Genomic DNA, 22,677 nt, shown 5'->3' with positions numbered 1-22,677 from the left:
GCGACTTGACATTGAGTGTACAGTTGCGGTCAAAGAAGGTCGTCGCCTACGTGAAAACGCGACTCGTCAAGAAAAGTTTATCAAGGTCGGGGTTCGACCACTATTATGGTTTTGACTTTTCCCCATGGGGTTGATTCCTCGATTGCTGATTGGATCACGCCCATAAGCTCCTGGCATTTGCCTTCTATCCTCTGCGGATCTGCTTGGTATAATAGGCCTGCCGCCTCCTGTCTGTAGGCCCGCTTCGATTTTCTGTATAAGTTTCTGATCAATAGTTGCGTTCCAATTTCTTCTCTTCTGTTGTCCGGCGATGGGTGATAATATCAAGTATAGTCCTGATCAGGAAATGGTCGGATGATGTTCAATGTCATCCGCGGCCCGCCCTCTCGCAAATGATAAGCCTGTTGACCAGGTTGGATGTGATGAACGTGAGGTCAATCGCCGATGACTGATCGCTTCGAGACCAGGTTCCTTGTTGGGTCGCTAACTTGAGTCCCCATTTGTTGACAATTTCTAGGAGTTGCTTGGTCTCCCGATCGGCCCTATTTCTTAGTCCTCCCCATCTCGGATGATGCGCGGTCATAATTCCAAGGATGATGTGTTCTCCATGAGGACATTTTGACAGCTCATTTCTTGAATGTCCAAGAGTCATGCTGCCTGACCTATTGTTAGTATTGTATATTAGCACCATTGTATAGTTATACTATATGTTGTGGATGAAGAGATCTGTCCAGTCTCTGCCTTGATGAGCATTCCTTAGTTTCAGCAACTGGTAGTCCTACGAGACGAGTTGGGACGACCAAGTGCTCGGGTCAAGCCCTTTAGACACAAATAGGCATAGGTCCGGTCCGGTTGGGACTTGGGAGTTGGGAGAGACCCGAGGTGTGACGGTCTAAGCCTAGGCGGAGAGTTGCGATTCTGCCGGGCTGATATTTTAGTTGAGGCCGTGCCCCGCTTTTCCTTCCTTTCTTTTTATTCTTCACCTTTAGTATTCTCGTAATTGATACAACAATCTTATTTGTTTTTGATCGTGATACGAGGCTCGTACTTGATCGTCCTGGCCTTGGGCCGATCCATCAACTGCTGCTTTTGGTGGGTGAATTAGCTGGAATGTTGCCACAGGTTGGTGTGTTGCAGTTTGTTCTTCCATGTGTCCTGCACCCGAGGACGTTTTTGTCTCCGAGAAACGTTGCCATCACTGACCACGATGTGTGTACGTTGTATTGAAGAATCTCAACCGATCTCATTGATAGGTTTTGTTCGTCATCGTCTCCTCCGCTGGCCTCGTGTCATCATCATTCGGGTCTTCAATTGTCGGTGTGCCTATGAAGGGAAATTGTCTTTGAGGTTTTCGACTCTTTGTTACCAGGCCAACTGGCCGGGGCAAGCGGGAGACCCTGACAGATCTCCAGTACGTACTCCGTTATTGCTTTCCACCCGTTGCCAAGCATGTCATGACTGACTCATGTGAACCTTATCTGCATTGACACCTGTATACTACGTCAGACAGTAGGAGAGGCTTGGGGATAAAGGCCCATGCACTTGGGGTCCTTGATATATCCTCAAGAATCAATTGATGTTTCAACCCCCCAAAAGACATATTGATTCGTATCGTCTACTGTTAAGATCCTGTACTGTGGGTATGAATTGGAAACCTGACATGACAACTAGTTAGTTGTCATAGTGGTCCTTTTTGGTTAACGCCTGGACTTACGTTAGGTAGGTGGTGTCAGGCCCACATGCCGTAACATCTACCTTGTTGCCTTCAGCAACCACCGTATCATCGTCGCTTAAACCTTATCCACTCATTCATCCTTTTTCTGCCTGACCTTTGGTCCTTTGGCACTGGGTCGTCCACCACCCCATCCAGTGCCATTAGGCTTTCCTCCTTATAGTATCTGTTCAAAAGTCGGCGGAGACGACCCGATTGGTATCGCTTGTCACTGTTACGATGATGCCAGTTCCTCAAAGATAGAAGAGTGCATTTGAACTAGAATATTGAAGACAGAGAGGGAAGGAGAAGAAGGAAGAAGGGAAGTGAGGGATGGGGCCTTGACATAGATCCTCACGTCATGCGTTCTGTTCTCTAGCACATCCCTCCGTCTTGTTCAATGCACCTTCAAAAGCAAACAACAAAAGTAATAATAAGCAGCAAACCTGTCACACCGTCACACGTGACAGTCACTGCTTGGAATTTAGAATCACCATTTTGCAGTATTCGGGGCTCCCTGGGGCCAGCTCCTCCTCGTCTGGCTCGGACGTGTTGCCGGTCTGATTTGTTAGTGATGACCTCGTCGATGAATTGGGTAAGCTGGTATTCTATGCTATTCTGCTGAGTGTCAGGATGAGGAGAATCGACCCGAGTGGATTGATGCATCTAGGAGGATTATGGCAGAGGAAGGAATGGTGGCAGTGAATGGAAGAAAAGTTTCTTAGAAAGAATGTGGAAGAAAGAATGTGGAAGGAAGTTGGCGGAGTCAAGTGAGTTTTGATTTGTCTGCAAGAGCTTGATGCGATACTGTAGTGATGATTAAACTAATACCTAGAGGGTTTGACTCCTTCTTATCTTTGCACTTCATGTGCTGTGTCAAGGGGATCACGAGGGGGAGAAAAGTAGGACACCTTAGGGCAGTGCGATTGAAGAAGGAGGGTGGCTGTTACGATGAAGCTCTTTCGAAAACAGAAGTATTCGATTCACTTGAATAAAGAAAACAACAAGACTGGAGAAGAGAAGAGAGAAGGAAGAAAAACAAAAGGAGAGAAGAGAAAAGATATACTACGCTTCCCCTCCTCTCACGTGGCAAAGTCCACTTCCACTTCCAGTTCCAGTCCAGTTCCAGTCCAGTTCCAGTCCAGTTCCAGTCCATGTGACTTGATGTGTCACAATGGCGCCCTTCAGGAGTGCAGTGCCAGGTCCACTGTACTCCCTTGATCCAAGCGGGCACACGAGCGGCAGCCGACAAGGGTGAGCGGCTGGAACGAAGCGGACATGGAATTGCTATGTGGTGAGATGTAGCTCTGGTCCCTACGGCCAGAAGTGGGGATGACACTCATTTTGTTTTTGTATCATTTGATTCATCATTTCTTTTGTTATAGCTTACTTTTTTTCCCTTCGAGGGCGACTGGTCGGAAATGCGCAAAGCTGGCACCCGCACTTTTCAGCTGTCGCCACTCGCCAGGCCTGACCGCAATCCCGCATAGCAGCTTATACTTAGAGCGAGCTACATCGGGCAAATGAATTTCTCCTCTCTCTCTCATGTGCTGTGTTTTAGTTTTATCTTTGCACTTCATGTTGTGTTTGATAATAGATTCCGCAGTCGTCTGTCCGGAAGCATTAATTCGCAATCGTCTGTTACGATGATGCCAGTTCCTCAAAGATAGAAGAGTGCATTTGGACTAGAATATTGAAGACAGAGAGGGAAGGAGAAGAAGGAAGAAGGGAAGTGAGAGATGGGGCCTTGACATAGATCCTCGCGTCATGTGTTCCCTGGCACATCCCTCCGTCTAGTTCAATGCACCTTCAAAAGCAAACACAAAAGTAATAATAAACAGCAAACCTGTCACACGTGACATCGTCGGTCCGTCCACGTCAATCTGTGGACGTCAGTCCGCAGGCGTCTGTCCGTTAACATGTCTTGATATTTTTAGGTCATATTAATATTTTTAGATCTTACAATGCGGACTGTAAGATCTAAACATATAGAGATATCCCCAAAACCAAAGACAACAAAGATGCTATCACCCATAAAAGGGAGACGGGTATTCAAACTAAACCCTATAGCAAACACCGCAACAATCAAAGAATCGTGGATCATCAATGATGAGAAGACCTACAGATATATAGCCCGATGGATAATTCAAGGCTTCGATCAGAAACTAGCAATAGACTTCCTGGAAACGTTCTCTACTACATGTACATGGCGTATGCTGTTGATAATACCTACCAACAAAGGATGGGTTATCCTACAATATGATGTCAAAAATGCATTCGTGCATCCCTACATAGACGCCGAAATCTATACCATATTACCTGAAGGGATATATGATGACAGTACCAAATGCTGCCGCTCGAAGAAAGCAATCTATGGTCTAAAGCAAGTCCAAGACTGTGATACAAATACTTCACAAGGCCCTATCGAAAATGGTTTTAGGGTTTTACCTTATGACGGAGTCTACATCAATACAGAAACAAATTGGATATTATTATTTATTATTCTTACGCTGTTTTAGGCGGTTGGCCGCCTCGCCCCTGTGCGCAAGCAGTCCCTCCTCGGTTCAATTGCGTATTAATATGCTGCATTCACGATATACTAACCATTCATACAGGTAAGCAGTGTATCGGAGACCTCATGACGAAGCTGAAGTCTTCTATCAGAGTCGAGGAACTGGGACCAGTGTCCACATTCCTAGGAAATGACATTATCGTCAAAGACAAAGAACTGTACATCAATCAGTCCAGATAGACCGACAAACTATTGAACAAATTTGATATTGTAAGATCTAAAAATATCAATATGACCTAAAAATATCAAGACACGTTAACGGACAGACGCCTGCGGACTGACGTAACATGAAGATACAACACAAGTGAACCGTAACGTTCATAGATTGACGCGGACGGACTGAGGATTGCGATTTATTGCTTCCGGACAGACGATTGCGGAATCTCACCAAACACAGCACATGAAGTGCAAAGATAAATAGGAGTCAAATCCCCCAGGGGAATTTAGTTTTAGCATCAGTACCATCATCAAGTTCTTGCAACACAATCAAACTTACTTGACTCCACCATCTTTCTTCCACATTCTCCCTAAGAACCTTTCCTCCCAAACATCTTCACCGCCACCATTCCTTCCTCTGCCATAATCTTCCTTGAGGTTATGAGCCCGGCAAAATCCCTGCTTCAGCAATAGACCCTTATCACCCATATCGACTTGCTGAACTACGTCTTGGAATTTGTTTCACCAGACAGACATACGCCATGATGACATCCCTCGAAAAGATCTCAGTCGCCAAGCTCAAAGGCTCCGAGAACTATACCATCTGGGCTATCCGCGTCAAGGCCATCTTGACGAAAGAGGACCTCATCTCTGTCCTCACCACTTCAACCTCGCAAAACAAGAACGAGAAGGCGCTGTCTATCATACAGCTCCTGTGTGAGGATGGACCCCTCCTCTACATCAAAGATTGTTCCGATGCCAAAACAGCCTGGACAACCCTCGAGTCGTGCTACGACCCAAAAGGGTTCACGACCGAGTACCTCATTTTCAAAGAGTTTTTTTAACACGCCGCTTGAGGACTTCGACACCATGGAGGAGTACCTCATCGTCAAGACACTCAATGACGATCTCAAGGGCAAGAACATTCTTCTTCCCAAGCAACTGATAATTGCTTGGGTGCTGAATAGCCTGAGCGACGAATATGAGACATTGACCCAGTCAATCGTCCAATCACTCCGAAAAGACCCTGAGTCTTATACGACCGAATCACTGTTCGCCGATCTCATCAACGAATCTCGTGGTATCGAAAATCACAAATTTCTATTCACCAAGAGAGGAACAAAAACCCCTTGGAAAAAACAAGCGCAGAATGCTCCTTATTGTGAACACTGCAAAATACCCACACATTATACCACAAAATGCTGGTACCTATTTCCGGACAAATCTCCGGAAGGTTGGCAAGCTCGCCGAACGGCACCAGCACCAGCACCAGCCCCAGCTCCAACTACAATTCCAAACAAAACATACAAGGTTGAAAAACCCCCAACAACAAAGAAGACTACCAAAGTCTCCCCAAACAAACAAAGTGCGATGATCACCCTCTTGAAGGAGGATGACATTGAAATTGATACAACACCGATGGATGAGGATACTATCATCACTGATGCAGCTGAGTTGTCTGATGACGACCTGCTGAAAGAGGTATGCCTTCCACTTTTCAATAAAAACAAAAACATTGATGAACATCATACTTACAAACATAAATCAGATTTGAATACGTCAGAGCGTTCAAGAAATTTGAATTGGTCAATGCGTTCGAGAGATTTAATGTTTAATAAGTTTGATTTTATACTTGATACTGCTGCTACAATTCATACAATATGCGATTTGAAACTCTTCCATTCGTATGAACCCACAAAAACAAATGTTAGTTGGGGTGAAGCAAAAGATCTAAAAACAAAATACAAAGGCAAAATCTATGTCAAAACAAATACAAACATGCAATGCTTCATCAATGATGTCTACTACATCCCAGAATTGGGAGTCAATCTCTTGAGTGTTAACAAACTACTGAAAAATGGTATAAAGGCAACTTTCAATGAAAAGGACGCCATCATACACAAAGAAAACACTATCATATCACATGCATTCAAGAAAGACAATCTATACAAAACAAGTCTGCTTATCCCAGACAAAGACAAGAACAGAAACATCCTATTGACAAAAAGGGTGGAAACCAACTTCATCAAGATGTGGCATGAACGATTAGGGCATATATCATATGAACCTTTGAAAGCTATACTAAAAACTATCAATATTGATCTATCAAAAGAAAAATACCAGAATGCGATTATGCACTGCAAAGTATGCCTGCTTGCAAAGAACAACAGGCATATAAACAAAACCAGTCAACATACCAAAATATTTCAAAAGATTGAAAGAATACATAGTGATCTAGGAGGGCCATTGCCTAGAACCTATGATAACCATGCTTATTACATCACATTCCTGGACAAAAAGTCTAGATTTATATGGATATTCCTACTTCGCAGAAAGGAACAAGCCTATGATTGCTTCGAGAAATTGAAAGCTCAAATTGACAACAATACCAATGGACGTATCAAAGAGTTCTTTACCGACAATGGTAAAGAATACGTCAACGAAAAGTCCAAAATGGCTTTAACCAAATACGGGATTGAGCATAGACTTCGCCCAACATACACAAAAGAACCCAATGGTCTGACCGAAAGAATCAACTTGACTTTGATGAACAAAGTACGAGCCTTATTGATCAGCTCAAATGCCCCGGACTACCTGTGGGGAGAAGCTTTAAAAGCAGCTACATACCTATACAATATAACACCGCATAAAGCGCTAAGTTATAAGACACTATATGAAACATACAACAGTACAAAAACCATTCATCAAAAACATCAAAACATGGGGATCACCTGCATACTATCATGACAACAAATACAAAACAAAACTTGAACCAAGAAAACAAGAAGCCATCCTAATTGGATACAATGACTCCACAAACTACAAACTGTGGGATCTCAAAAGAAAGAAGACAAGTATGGGCCCGAGATGTCACTGTATGTGAAAACGAATTCTACAACTTTGACACGTCAAACGACGAGAAAGACGGCGAAGCCAACATAGAGCTATCAACCGGACTATCACTCAAAGGCCATACAAAATCGAAGTGCAAATCCCATACAAAGAAATGAATATACTCTACACAGCTCAAGACACAGAGCTAAGAAACATGATATCCCGGATAGGTGAATACAATGCAAAACCAGATCAAAACGATCCTAACAATCAAATGAAAAACTTCATTCTCACTGCTACCATATCCACTGAACCGAGTGGCGTATGCTATTGATAATAGCTGTCAACAAAGGATGGGTCATCCTACAATATGATGTCAAAAATGCATTCGTGCACACCGAGATAGACGCCGAAATCTATACCATATTACCCGAAGGGATATATGATGACATTACCAAATGCTGCCACCTGAAAAAAGCAATCTATGGTCTAAAACAAGGTCCAAGGTTGTGGTACAAATACTTAACCAAGGCCCTATTGAAAGATGGCTTTAAGGTTTTTACCATATGACGGAGTCTACATCAATACAGAAACAAACTGCATCTTGATATGCCACGTCGACGATATACTAGCCATTCATAAAGATAAGCAGTATACCCGAGGCCTCATGACGAAGCTAAAGTCTTCTATCAAAATCGAGGAAATGGGACCAGTGTCCACATTCCTAGGAAATGATATTATCATCAAAGACAAAGAATTATACATCAATCAGTCCAAATACACTGAGAAACTACTGAACAAACTTGATATCATCAACAACACTGAATACAAACCTGTCAAAATCCCTGGAGAACCAGGAGTCAGGCTACAGAAAAACACTGGCAATGCCTCAAAAGATGAGATCAACAGCTATCAAAAGCAAGTTGGCTCACTACTATACCTGGTACTAAAAACTAGACCAGACATGACATATGTGGTCATATACTGCTCAAGATTCATGAGCAATCCTAACAAGGAACACTTCAACATCCTCAAGAAAATATGGAAGTACCTGAAAAGTACTCCGTCCCTAGGACTACACTACGATTGTTCGGGAAACAATTTGACACTCAAAGGCTACTGCGATGCAGATTGGGCCGGGGACAAGGATGACTATAAATCAACCTCAGGCTATATCTTTAGTCTGTCAGGCAACATATCACACAATAACTCCATATCGTGGAACTCTCAGTTACAAAAGAGTGTGGCCTTAAGCACATGCGAGGCTGAATACATTGCTTTAAAAGAAGCCACAAAAGAGGCTATCTATCTAAAGAGCATGTTCAATTACATCAATGACAACCTACATCTAGGTTATACGCACTCAGTGCCAACCATACTAGTGGATTGTCTATCGGCCAAACTATTAAGTAAGAATCCTGAATTTCATAAAAAGACAAAACACATACCACTTGATGTATCATTTCACAAGAAATGCTTGCTATATCAGAGGGGAAGATCAAATTAATCTATATTCCCACAAAATATCAAGCGGCTGACTTCCTAATAAAAAACTTACCATTCCCCCAATTCTCAGCTCCAACAAAGTTAGCACAGCTGCAAGACAAACAAATGAACTCGTCTGTATAATCTGTGAGGATTATACAGATCAAGGGGGAGTGTAGGGTCCAAAAATATCAACACATGATAACGGACAGACGGCTGCGAATTGACGTTCACAGATTGACGCGGACGGACTGACGATTGCGGAATCTATCTATTATCAAACACAGCACATGAAGTGCAAAGATAAAAGGTGTCAAATCCCCCGGGGGAATTAGTTTCAATCATTATTACTATCATCAGGTTCTTGCAAACAAATCAAGTCACTTGACTCCGCCAACTGCCTTCCAGATTCCTTTTAAGAAACCTTCCTTCTAAATATCCTCACCGCCACCCTTCCTTTCTTTGCCATAATCCTCCTAGACGGACTGTCGGACAATGAGCACCCCATCGGGTGGCTGTTACTGTCGAAAGCTAAAAAGGCAAAAGAAATCAAGAAGGAGATCGATCCTATGCTGTACTGCACACAAAGTAACGAGTCTGAGAGAAAGAAAGAAAAAGAAGAAGAACAGGAGGTAAACAATAAATACACTCTTCCCCGCGATCCCTGCTCCTTCCCTTCCTGATTGCCCACTGGCTCACATGACTTGTTCCTGTCCACCGTCACAGTGGCTTACATCATTGTGTCTTGGCTGTCAGGCAGCAACCCTTCGGCATCACATGAATCTCTCTGTATCCCTCGATATCACGAGCATCCCTCGGGCCTCGGCTGTCCTTGACTGCCATACTGCCCTACTTCTATCTCCCCTTTTCCGGTTCTCGGGTTTTCTTTTCTGGTGATTTCCATAGTAAACTATCTCTCATATCCAATCTATTTCTCTTCTGTCTCCAGGACTTCTTCTCGTATAGCAGAATATCGGCCTCCCCCCGACTTCTCATCTTCTCCACGCTGGTTGCCGCTTAAGTGTCTTCTTCATCACTTATTTCAGGCGCCAACAGTCAGGCTCGCTAATGTCCCGTGATTTCCGAGTCTGATACGGACTCCAACTTGCACTCCAGTCAATTTATCAATTTAATTCATTTACCTACCTTTCTCTGCTGTAAACCCCCAAGAGATATGAGACCGGCAAGATAACTGCTTCGCTGTCAGATCAATATCAACTTGTTGAATTAGACCTTGAAATTCATTCTAATAAAAGAATCCACCAAATCATTGCCTCTTGAAAAATCCCAGTTCCGACCCTCGAAGGCTCTGAGCCTCTGAGAATAGCTTATCATATGGATTATGGACTATTCGCCTAAAGGCCATCCTTTCAAAAATGGAACCCAAAAATGTCAGTCACCAAAAGCCATTTGGCACTCCAGCTAGCTAGTCGTAATACGGTGGGCGCAGTATTATTATAACTAACTACTATGTAACGTATTTCACTACCGAGCTGGCCACCCAACCCAAAACGCGTCTAAGAATTAGCACTGTAGTTCTTCAACCACCCACCATGAAACCAGTTCGCTCCCAACGCCCTCAAAAATTAACAGAGAAGAGGGTAGGATCTTATTAGCTATCAAGACTATTAAAAATGGAGAAATCCAAGGTATTCGCGAAATGGCGCGTCGATTTAAAATCCCCCGTTCAACGCTTTTGTGAGGACAATGGGGGTTTTCACGTGAGAGTGAACGATCAGGCAAAACGATAGTTATCGAATGTACCAGAATATGTGACAGTAGGCAATTCTTGCAAAAGAGTCCAATTCGACAAGATAACTAGTCTAAGGAAAGAATATATCAATTGATCAAAGGAAGTGATAAACTTGTCATCAGTTTATTGCCTAGTAATACAGAAACTGAATCCTGAAGAGATTCAGAAATATCCCACAGGTCTGGGGTCTTTATCCCCGGCGCTCACATCAGTGGCAAGATAGAGGACACAATGATTCGGGATTCCATGGTTCCCAAACGTGGAGGCGATCTGACGGATCCTCGCGGATATCTGTCACAAGATCCCATGGCGTAGTAGATCGAAACCATGAAAGCTGAGATCTTGACAGGGTCCCGGCGGGTCCCGTCACTCCCGAGTCCTCCGTCTTTTCCTTCACAATTGATCTCCCCCTTTCCAAGGGGCTGTCTCAGCCACGCTGCATGAAACATAAAAATGAAGAAGGAAAGAAAAGGGATATAATTAACAAAATCGACGACAAGTAATTAGAGCCTTAAGCAATTCACAGACAAACTTTTCCAATCAGAACATTGCCCATAACAGTCGAGGAAAGATGCTGTTTCAATGAGAAGACTTTGGTGGTTGTTTTGTTTTCGTCTTCTTTGACTTAGCCTTCCTGAAATCCTTGATCGTATCGCGCACATTTTCCAAATCTTCCTCCGGAACCCATTGATTGTACTCAGACGGCCAGCCTGCCCATTTCACCAAAAAGTAGTTCGAACGTTTGATTCGCTTTTCTTCTTTGATCTCTTCAACTTCCCACTCGTCGTCATCTTCAAGGTCGGCCATCGGCATAGATTTGATTTCGTCCTTGTCCTTCCTGGATGTCCAGTCTTCTAAAAGTGAAACGTGAAAGACATTGTGGATTCGGGAATATTGTTCTGGAAGGGCTAGGCGATAGGCTTGTTGTCTTGTTGTCCGACGCGTTGAAGAACTCGGAAAGGACCGATATACCGAGGAGATAATTTGGGAGAGGGCATCTTCAGCTTAATGCTTTTTGTGGATAACAGGACGAGGCTTCCTGTTTTGAAAACTTTGGGCTGGTGCTTCTCAGTTGAAGTATTCGGCCTGTGATTTGACGGCTTCTTTCCAATGCTTTTCCAATTGTTCACGAAGACGATGTAGCTTGTTGACGGGCTTGAAGCTGCTGGGACCCCTTCCGAAGGGGATTCGTCCTCGAATCGTAAGTGGAAGTCTGGATTGTAGCCCATCAAGGCGAAGAAAGGAGACATTTGTGTTGTTGAATTGATGGCATTGTTGCAGCAATACTCAGCTGTGTCCAGTAGCTTTGGCCAGAGAACTTGTTCGTCGTCAATGAACTTCCGCAGATAGTGTTCGAGCGTTTGATTCATGCGCTCGGTTTGACCATCGGTCTGTGGATGAAACGCCGTGGAAAGGCGTAGTTTGACTTTCGTAAGGTAACAAAGCTGTGACCAGAATTTGCTGGTGAAAACGGAACCTCTGTCTGAGACAACTCCCTCGGGTGGTCCGTACTTTAGTTCGATTTGGCGGTGAAATAGCTCGGCGAGCTCGGCAGCGTCAATGGATGTCGAGACAGGGAAGAAGCGACACATCTTCGTGTATCTGTCGACAATGACAAGGATTGCATCGACATAGTGACCATCGTTGATGACTTCTGGTAACCCCGTAATGAAGTCCATCGTAATCTCATTCCAAGGTTTGTTAGGGATGGGAAGAGATTCTAACTTGCCAAATGGTTTGTGTCGAGGTACTGCCTGGTGTTGACATACACCGCAGGATTTGACAAAATCGATCACATCCTGATGCATATTTACCCAATGGAACTTGCGCTTCAATAGTGTTTCAGTGCGGTGGCGTCCAAAGTGTCCCGCAAGAGGATCTTCATGGTAAAGAGCAAGAATCTTTTGTCGCAAGTTCTCAGCAGCGGGGATAAATAGGCGATTTTTGAAGCGAAGTATCCCTTCAGGGTCGACAGTCCAAACCGTAGATCTTGACTTGACAAGGTCATGTTTCCGTTTGCGACATTCGTCATCGTCAGTTTGAATCCGCAGAATCAACTGACGAAGGTCTTCATTCGCCTCAGCAGAATAGACCTCTTCGTTACGGCAAACCGATTGTACCGTAACGGGAGATATCCGCTGGTCACGAGTCAGCGAATTCCATGCAGCCTTGTTTGCCAATTCCCGAAACTCCGCGGAGTCGGCATGGCCAGGGTCAGCATCAACCTCAGACTCATCTGAGTGATCAACGTCAAACTTATCTGAGTGATCAAGCTGGACATCTCCCATTTGGGACGAGTCCGAAACCTCTTCCTCAGTAAAAGGTTCGTCATCTGGTGCAAAAGCCTTTGACTTGACAAGGCTCTGTATGGTCACGCCTGGCCCAATACAGCTCTGCACCGGGGTAGCATCGGACACCAGACGGTCCCGAAGTGGCAATAACAAGTCTTCTCCCCGGGCGTCCCCAAGGTCTGACGTTGTCTGCCTGGACAGAGCATCGGCAGGGTTTATTTTCCCTTGGCGGTGCTTGATAACAAAATGGGAGGGAGTTAGATACATGCACCAACGGGCCTGTCTTCCATTCAGTCTGTCTTGCTTCATGAAACCCAAATTCTGATGGTCCGATAAAACTTCAACAGGGTATTTGGAACCATCCAGATATTGTCGCCAATGTTTGAACGACTCGACGATGGCAAAAAGCTCTTTGTCGGGTATGCCGTAGTTGAGTTCTGCGCCGGAGAACTTTCTGGACCAAAAAGCAGCTGGGTGCCATCGTTTGTCATCAGCTGGTTGCGACAGGATACCTCCCATTCCATACTTTGAGGCATCAGTCTCGAGGCGAATCAATTTGGAGGGGTCAAAATGATGGAGTAAAGAGGCTGATTGGAATGCAGCGATGAGCCGGCGAAATGCGAGTATCTCGTTCTGGTTTAGTTTCACTTTCCCAGGCTTCCTGCCTTTGACGCTTCCCTTCAACAAATCTGTAAGGGGCAGCGCAATGAGGGAATAGTGAGGGATAAACCGACGATAAAAATTGCAAAAGCCAAGAAAAACTTGGATGTCATGGTAGGACTCAGGTAGCTTCCAGTTCCTGACGGTTTCGATTCTGCGAGGGTCCATAGAGACACCATCGACACCAATAACGAAACCAAGAAATTCGACTTGCTTCTGGTAAAAGCACATTTGAAGGTTTCACATATAACTGGGCTTCCCGCAAACATTGCAAAACTTGACAAATGTGTCGAGTGTGATCAGCTCGGGTTTTCGAGAAAATCAGAATATCATCCAAATACACAATGCAGACAGTATCAAGAAGACGGTGTAAAGCAGTGTGAATGTAATTTTGGAAGGTCGCAGGGGCATTGGTTAGTCCAAAAGGCATGACTAAATACTCGTAATGACCGTAGCGAGTGCCAAAGACGCTTACTACCGAATCAGAATACGGGAAGGTGATGAATGGAAAACCGCCTTTAATCCCGAATCATTGTGTCCTCCTAGCTTGCCACTGATGTGAGCGCCGGGGATAAAGATTCAGGAATTGTGAGGACAATGGGGGTTTTCACGTGAGAGTGAACGATCAGGCAAAACGATAGTTATCGTAGGTACTAGAATATATCAAGGGATCAAATGAAATGGTAGACTTGTCATCAGTTTATTGCCTAGTAATACAGAAACTGAATCTTGAAGAGATTCAGAAATATCCCACAAGTCTGGGGTCTTTATCCCCGGCGCTCACATCAGTGGCAAGCTAGGAGGACACAATGATTCGGGATTCCATGGTTCCAAAACGTGGAGTCTCGGGTTCGAACCGCCATGGTGTCGAACCTCCACCTTCGCAAGGAATATTATGGTCGGGTCCGCAGGTTGCATATCCGTTCCTAGATATACACTTGGGGATCTACAATTCATACCAGAGTCCTGTTATGTTACAAAGTAACCGCTGAACAGTCCTGCTTTCCAGTGTAAGTCCAGGTCCAGGCGGGTAGCCTCGGGACGCGGCCTTGGAAAGGGGGGGATAATGTTAAGATCCTGTACTGTGGATATGAATTGGAAACCTGACATGACAACTAGTTAGTTGTCATAGTGGTCTTTTTGGTTAACGCCTGGACTTACGTTCGGTAGGTGGTGTCAGGCCCACATGCCGTAACACGGGGTCCTACCCTAGGACCCCTCACATCTCATGACAGCGTTATCATCTCAAGGCTCGGACTCTGGATGAGCATTGTACCTCGCCCGATCATTGGGCTCCACACATCATTGACTTGGATCCCGGATTGATCTTTGATTGGATCATCGGGCTTCCGTCATCTTGGGACTCGGACCCCGCATTATCTTGTTGGATCTCGGATGATCTTGACAGATCCTGGATGGCCTTGCATGGCTTTGGATTGTCTCAGACTCTCAGGAGATCGTCGGATAAGTCTGTGAAAGACTGATGTTATACGAGGGAGTTTCCCCTATTTTGCCCCGCTTTGTTGTGCCAATGAGCATTGAGCATTTGTCATTACATTCATGTTAAATACTTCGGCTTGGAGAGTGCCATGAGGGCTCTCCAAGATTCAGTCTCGTTATCGAATGGACTATGCTCATGTCTGAGCCTGCTCATATCAATGAGCCCTACATCTTGCTGTCTTCTTACCTAGCCAATAGTCTTCTGTTTCTATCTATCCCTTAACAGTTTGACATGGAGTTATCTGTTTGTTTGCTGTTAAATACTTCGGCTTGGAGAGTACCATTTGAGCTCTCCAAGAATCAGTCTCTGTTCTACTGCTGAATCTATCAAGTCTTCTTCTTCTTCACATCTATTTTCTTCTTACCTAGTTGACAGGTCTTCTGTCCTGTAAACAGTCACCCCTAACAAAGAGCGACCTTTTCCCTTGTGTTACCAGCCAAATATTTAGACAAAGAGTGCATTTAGACGAAACAATAACTATGGGAAAAGAAAAGAAAGAGAACAAGAAAGAATCCGCAGAAGGCTTTTTATCTCTTCCTCCTCATGTCACAGGTTCTCACGGCACTCGTATCACCAACACTCACCACCCATCATGTGACGCCTGAGTCCTGATCGTCACGCCTTGAACCGAAGAGGTTTGTCTTCGTCGTCATCCCCGTCGGAACGTTTCCTCTTCTTATCAACGTTCCAATGGTTCGGCCGCCAATGATGCAAAGCAGTTTGCACCATTTTAACCCGGGTATTGGGAAGCTCAATTGCGTGGGAGGAGATTTCCTGTCGGAGGTCTTTGCTGAGTTTGCTATAGAAAAACAAAGCCTTCTCTTTCTCAGACCTCTTCTCAAAGTATCCCTCCAAAACTGCCAACTCTTGGTCGAAATCCACAGGGTCCTGATTATTATCCTGGACCTTGTTCTCCGACTCAATCTGGAGGTCTCCCAGCCTTTGCTCGGAATTTGAAATTAATAACAATGTCCAATCCACAAAAGCACCCCAGTTATGCTTGATATGATGTTTTTCCTCCTCAGACAAATCCGCCAAATGCTGATACCAGCTTTTTCTGCAGGAATCAGATGTTTGCATTACTGCGGTTATGATCTTACTCTCGTCCTTGGAGAATCTGTTGGGGCATCCCTCGAAAATGAGTTCGAGTCCGTTTAACCAAGTGTCCCGTTCTTGTACACTGGACGAGCGTTTCAAGCGAGCCAATTTCGCAATTTGCTGTCCGTAGTCCAAATCTTTGATTCCCCTTTTTGGACTAGAAGGTTTGTTGAGGTCCTTCCTGAGTCTTTCCTCGACTGTTATGGGCAATGTTCTGATTGGAAAAGTTTGTCTGTGAATTGCTTAAGGCTCTAATTACTTGTCGTCGATTTATTGTCTAGTAATACAGAACTGAATCTTGAAGAGATTCAGAAATATCCCACAAGTCTGGGGTCTTTTTCCCCAGCGCTCACATCAGTGGCAAGCTAGGAGGACACAATGATTCGGGATTCCATGGTTTCCAAACGTGGAGGCGATCTGACGGATCCTCGCGGATATCTGTCACAAGATCCCATGACGTAGTAGATCGAAACCATGAAAGCTGAGAGATCTTGACAGGGTCCCGGCGGGTCCCGCCACTCCCGAGTCCTCCGTCTTTTCCTTCACAATGATAACGAAGCGAGGAGAACGAGGGGATATTCCTTCAAGCTATATAGCATGATAATCTCACGTAGACTATCTGACGATCCTGCAAGTGATGTGATTGATGATGAGTTCAACGGTCAAGCGAATATCATCCGGGGCCCGACCCCTAAGTGATGTGAGGTCGTGGGGTCCCAAGAGGGGACCCACCCGTGACAATATATCTGAAGACAAATATCATAAAATCAATCAAGGATCCAAAGATATGTCTACTGGCAAAGAATAACAGACATGCCCGTATGGAGTCAGCCAGAACACATAATCCCATGGGGGAGGATGATCCAGAAACAATGATTTTAAAGCTCATTTTTATTGACATTTCCACTCCATAGAAAAGACCAGGCGTATGATTATTTCGATAATTCTTCAAACCGGAAGTGAGAATGTATTTGAATTGGTCAATGCGTTCGAGAGATTTAATGTTTAATAAGTTTGATTTTATACTTGATACTGCTGCTATAATTCATACAATTTCCCATCTGAAACTCTTCCATTCGTATGAACCCACAAACGTTAGTTGGGGCGAAGCAAAAGATCTAAAACAAAATACAAAGGCAAAATCTATGTCAAAACAAATTCAAACATGAAATTCTTCATCAATGATGTCTACTGCATCCCAGAATTGGGGGTCAATCTCTTGAGTGTTAACAAACTACTGAAAAATGGTATAAAGGCAAATTTCAATGGAAAAGCACGCCATCATACACAGAGAAAACACTATCATATCACATGCATTCAAGAAAGACAATCTATACAAAACAAGTCTGCTTATCCCAGACAAAGACAAAAACAAAAACAAAAACATCCTATTGACAAAATGGGTGGAAAACAACTTCATCAAGATGTGGCATGAACGACTAGGGCATATATCATATGAACCTTTGAAACCTATACTAAAAACTATCAATATTGATCTATCAAAAGAAAAATACATGAACTCGATTATGCACTGCAAAGTATGCCTGCTTGCAAAGAACAACAGGCATATAAACAAAACGAGTCAACATACCAAAATATTCCAAAAGATTGAAAGAATACATGCTGATCTAGGAGGGCCATTGCCTACAACCTATGATAACAATGCTTATAACATCACATTCCTGCACAAAAAGTCTAGATTTATATGGATATCCCTACTTCGCAGAAAGGGACAGGCCTATGATTGCTTCGAGAAATTGAAAGCTCAAATTGAAAACAATACCAATGGACGTATCAAACAGAGAGTTCTTTACCGACAATGGTAAAGAATACGTCAACGAAAAGTTCAAAATGACTTTAACCAAATACGGGATTGAGCATAGACTTAGCCCAACATACACGATCGTGTCAAGGCCATCCTGACAAAGGATGATCTCACCTCCGTTCTTACGACTTCAACCTCAGAAAACGAAACAAACGAGAAGACGCTGTTCATAATACAGCTTGTTACGGCATGTGGGCCAGACACCACCTGCCTAACATAAACATAAGTCCAGGCGTTAACCAAAAAGACCACTATGACAACTAACTAGTTTAGTCATGTCATACCGACGATAACGTGGATCCTCGTTGTTCGGGCAGGAACCTCAAATTTTCCACTCGTAAACAAACATCCTATTTTCAAACGCCCACCATGCCACCAATTCGTGGTAAAAAAGCTCAGAAATCAGTTGATCAGGAAGGCAAAATCCTGCTAGCAATTAAGGCTATCAAAAATGGCCGGGCTACCTCCGTTTCCGCAGCTGCTCGCTTTTTTGAAGTCCCGCGGTCTACGCTGCAAGCCCAGCTGAAAGGGAGGACTAGTTGGTGTGAGACGAGGTCACCACGCCTTAAACTCACCCAGCTCGAAGAGGAAACAATTCAGGATTGGTTAATCTCTATGGACAATAGAGGTGCTGCTCTTACGATCGCCATGTTGAGAGATATGGCCAATTTACTACTCCGAAACCGTGGAGATGACCCCCCCCCCCCCCCCCCCCCCCCCCAACCACAGACTGTCAGCAAAAATTGGCCAACACAGTTCATCAAACGACATCCTTTGCTTTCTAGTCGATACTCTCGTAAATATGACTATCAACGCGCCGTGCTGGAAGATCCAAATGTCATTATTGAGTGGTTCAAGCTTGTTGAAAAAACGATTGCTCAATATGGTATCACTTCGGATGACATCTACAACTTTGACGAGTCAGGGTTTGCGATGGGAGTGAGTGCGACCACAAAGGTCATTACGCAGTCAGTCTACACCGGTCGGAGGGGCGTTTTGCAACCTGGCAATCGCGAATGGGTGACTGTCGTTGAAACAATTTGCGCCTCCGGTCGAGCGCTCCCACCATACGTTATCTTCAAAGGCAAAAGAATCATGGAACGATGGCTTAGTGACCTTCCAACACATTGGACTGTTAACGTTAGTCCAAACGGCTGGACGAGCAATGAAATTGGCGTTGATTAGCTCCAAGGATACTTCATTCCGCAAGTGAAAAGTCAGAGGAAAGGAAAACATTGTCTTTTGGTCCTTGATGGCCACAACAGTCATCTCACCCCGGAATTCGACAAAATTGGCCAGGAAAATGACATTGTTCCAATCCGCATGCCTCCGCATGCCTCTCATCTTTTACAGCCTCTTGATGTTGGTTGTTTTGCGGTGTTGAAGCGATCTTACGGAGGCCGGGTTGCGGAATACACCCGATTAGGCATCGATTCTATCGAGAAAAACGACTTCCTCCAGATCTTTCCAGAGGCTCGTAACGATGCATTCAAAGAGCCTATCGTTAAAAGTGCCTTCGCAGCTACTGGTTTAGTGCCATTAGACCCCGATCGGGTGCTGTCAAAGCTGACTATGCGCCTTCAATCTCCGCGTCTACCGGATCGACCAGTTTCGCAAGGTTCGACATCAGGTAGCAATATCTCGACCGGTGTACCTCGGACGGCTAAGCAGTTAGCAAAACGCAAAGCTCGGATCGATTCTGGTCTGAGTTCAGCTGCTGATAAGATCAATTCGCCTACAAAAGCTGATCTTCAACAGTATCACAATATGGCAGTCAAGCTGGTTCATGGGGTTGTCTGCTTGAGGGATAAACTCGAGCGTTCACTGGACGCGAATAGAAAGCAGAACAAAAAGAAGTCATTATCAAATAAGCAGTTAGTTCACAAAGGCAGTATAACGGCGAACCCGGCTCCTCCGACTGATGTTGGTGGCGGGGAAGGTCCAAGTGTGAGATATATATCTGATCCTCAACCCGCTCCAGAACCCGACCTTGAGCCTACACTCCCTGTTTTACCCCCTATGCGCCGGCAAATCACCTGTTCTGCGTGTGGTCATAAAGGGCATTCGATGAGGAAATGCTCCAAAACTTAGTGTAGTGAAATTCATGGTGTTCTGGTTGTTTAATTCGCGATTAAAAAATGTAGAAAAGTTGATGTTTTGAAGTTCCTGCCCGAACATCCGGGATGCCCAAACAACAAGGATCCACGTTATAGGATCTTAACAAGTTCAAAAGTTGGGGTGAAGCGAAAGATCTAAATGCAAAATACGAAGGCAAAATTTATGCCACAATGTTACAGGTCGTGGAGGACTTGGGGCTATGAGGCATGTGACTTGAGGGAGACGGACATGTCAGGATATGGGAAGAGCACGTGCTGCTTATCGGACAAGATATCAGCACGTCCTTGCGGAGATGTTTTCCTTCCTCTCTTCTCTCCTCATGCTTAGTTGCTTCCTTTAATGCCACTACATTGGTCGATGATCTTCCATTCGTAACTGGGCGTAACACACAACAAATACAAGCATGCAATTCTTCATCAAGGATGTTTATAACAAACATTCTTGAATTGGGAGTCAGTCTCTTGAGCGTCAACAAATTACTGGAAAAATGTATGTTTAAGGGCAGCTTCCAAGGAAACTGACGCCATCGTACTGATATTACTGAATCTCAAGATTCAGTTTCTGTAATCACTAGACAGTAATCTGATGACAAGTCCATCTCTTCCTTCTGATATCTCTTGGTACATTCTGTGAAGGGAGACTGTGTACAGGACAGAAGACCTGTCAACTAGGTAAGAAGAGATAGATGTACAGAAGAAGAAGACCTGTGATAGATTTCGACAAGAGAACAGAGACTGATTCTTGGAGAACTCCCATGGCTGTGAGGACAATGGGGGTTTTCACGTGAGAGTGAACGATCAGGATAGTTATCGAATGACCAGAATAGAATATACCAAATGATCAAAGGAAGTGATAAACTTGTCATCAGTTTATTGCCTAGTAATACAGAAACTAAATCTCGAAGAGATTCAGAAATATCCCACTAGTCTGGGGTCTTTATCCCCGGCGCTCACATCAGTGGCAAGATAGGAGGATACACTTATTCGGGATTCCATGGTTCCAAAACGTGGAGGCGATCTGACGGATCTTCGCGGATATCTGTCACAAGATCCCATGACGTAGTAGATCGAAACCATTGAAAGCTGAGAGATCTTGAAAGGGTCTCGGCGGGTCCCGTCTATCCCAAGTCCTCCGTCTTTCCTTCACATTGAAGAGGGTGAGTTGGTGGGCACGCGTCCCAAAAACGCGGGTGTGGGGCCGATACCACAGAAACTTCTGCGCAGGGACTGTATGATAAGAATGCTTATTACATCACATTCCTTGACAAAAGGTTTCGATTCATATGTATATTCCTACTCCGCAGAAAAGAAGAGGCCTATGGCTGCTTGGAGAAATTGAAAGCTGAAATTGAAAACTAAAATTGAAAACAATATCAATGGACATATTAAAGAGTGCTTTACTGATAATGACAAAGAATGCATATACAAAAAGTTGAAAATGGCTTTAGTCAAATACGGGATTGGACACAGATGGACTCAGCCCAATATATATAAAAGAACCAAATGGTCTGATCGAAAGGACGAACGTGACTTTGATGAATAAAGTACCTTATTGAGCTGCTCGAATGTCCCAGACTGCCTGTGGGGAGAAGCCTTAAAATCAGCTTGCTACTACGTACATACCTATACAATACAACACCACACAAAGCGTTAAGTCATAAAACACCATATGAAGCATATAAGAAAACCATTCATCGAAATATCGAAACATGGGGATCACTTGCATATTATCATAATTGCAGAGGGTTAGCGAAGCAATAATAACAAATACAAACCAAAACTCGAACCATGAAAAGAAGCCGTTCTAATGGGATACAATAACTCCACAAACTATTATTTATTTATTATTCTTACACTGGTTAGGCGGTTGGCCGCGTTGCCCCTGTGGGCAACCAGTCCCTCCTCGGTTCGAATCCAGCTTTTTATGTACATCGTACGGGGCGCACGCGCCTCCGCCCGCAACTCCCATGGTTAACCTCAATCCAATGGTGCTAGGCCTCCTCCGTCCAGCTTGGTGACAGGTCAGTGCATGTCACTAAAATTGGTACTAGAAACTAGAACAGACATGACATATGTGGTCATATACTGCTCAAGATTCCTGAGTAATCCTGACAAGAAACACTTCAATATACTGAAGAAAATATGGAAGTACCTGAAAAGTACTCCCTCCTAGGACTACACTACGATTGTCGGGGAAACGAACTGAACCTCAAAGGCTACTGCGATGCAGATTCGACTTACCTCAGTTCCCTCTGGCCCCCCACAAAAAAGGCCGTGGCCTCTGCGTTCCACCGCCTGCCTCTTCGAGGATGTTGAATCATCTTTTTTAGGGGGACGTCTGAGGCGGGAACACAGTGGCTACATACAGTGAATCGGGATTTTAAGCATGTTTACTGAAGTCAGTCAGGAAAAATTCTCGACATTTCTCGAGATTCCACGACAACTCGCCAACCAGCACAAAATCTAAAAAATCCGGCTTCCATGTCTTCTGCAGTTTTCTGAGCTGAATCTATTGATACTAAATTTATTTATAAACCAGTGTTGGCGGGCCAGAAATTTGTCCTGTTGTTGTCGGAAGGATGGCGGGAACCCCTGTGTGAGAAATGCAAAGCCCCCATCCTCACGTGACGGAAATAGCCGAGAACCTTGGTCACGTCTCGTCTGGCGAGGGCG

The 22,677-nt window shown here is 44.4% G+C and overlaps 3 protein-coding genes across 3 annotated transcripts; 1 reads left to right on the top strand and 2 right to left on the bottom strand.

The window, feature by feature from the left end:
• Positions 1 to 367: 367 nt before the first annotated feature.
• N7515_000206 (reverse transcriptase) lies at positions 368 to 753 on the bottom strand (the record flags this gene model as incomplete). Its single annotated transcript, XM_056660950.1, has 2 exons — positions 368 to 657; positions 705 to 753. The coding sequence occupies 2 exons, from the start codon at positions 751 to 753 to the stop codon at positions 368 to 370; spliced, it is 339 nt and encodes a 112-aa protein (XP_056526116.1).
• Positions 754 to 11,091: 10,338 nt separating this feature from the next.
• On the bottom strand, positions 11,092 to 11,319 carry N7515_000205 (uncharacterized protein; the record flags this gene model as incomplete). Its single annotated transcript, XM_056660949.1, has 1 exon — positions 11,092 to 11,319. One exon carries the CDS (start codon positions 11,317 to 11,319, stop codon positions 11,092 to 11,094), a length of 228 nt encoding a protein of 75 aa, XP_056526115.1.
• A 6,937-nt stretch (positions 11,320 to 18,256) lies between these two features.
• Positions 18,257 to 19,958, top strand: N7515_000204 (uncharacterized protein; the record flags this gene model as incomplete). The annotated part of the gene is made up of 4 exons (XM_056660948.1): positions 18,257 to 19,027; positions 19,080 to 19,096; positions 19,153 to 19,810; positions 19,869 to 19,958. The coding sequence occupies 4 exons, from the start codon at positions 18,257 to 18,259 to the stop codon at positions 19,956 to 19,958; spliced, it is 1,536 nt and encodes a 511-aa protein (XP_056526114.1).
• Positions 19,959 to 22,677: the final 2,719 nt, after the last annotated feature.

This window comes from Penicillium bovifimosum, assembly GCF_028826915.1.
Source record: "Penicillium bovifimosum strain IBT 22155 chromosome Unknown utg000001l_segment0_segment0, whole genome shotgun sequence".
In the NCBI taxonomy this organism is placed as follows: domain Eukaryota; kingdom Fungi; phylum Ascomycota; class Eurotiomycetes; order Eurotiales; family Aspergillaceae; genus Penicillium; species Penicillium bovifimosum.
The sequence above is the reverse complement of the archived record's forward strand: the minus strand, read 5'-3'. Positions and strand labels throughout refer to the sequence as shown.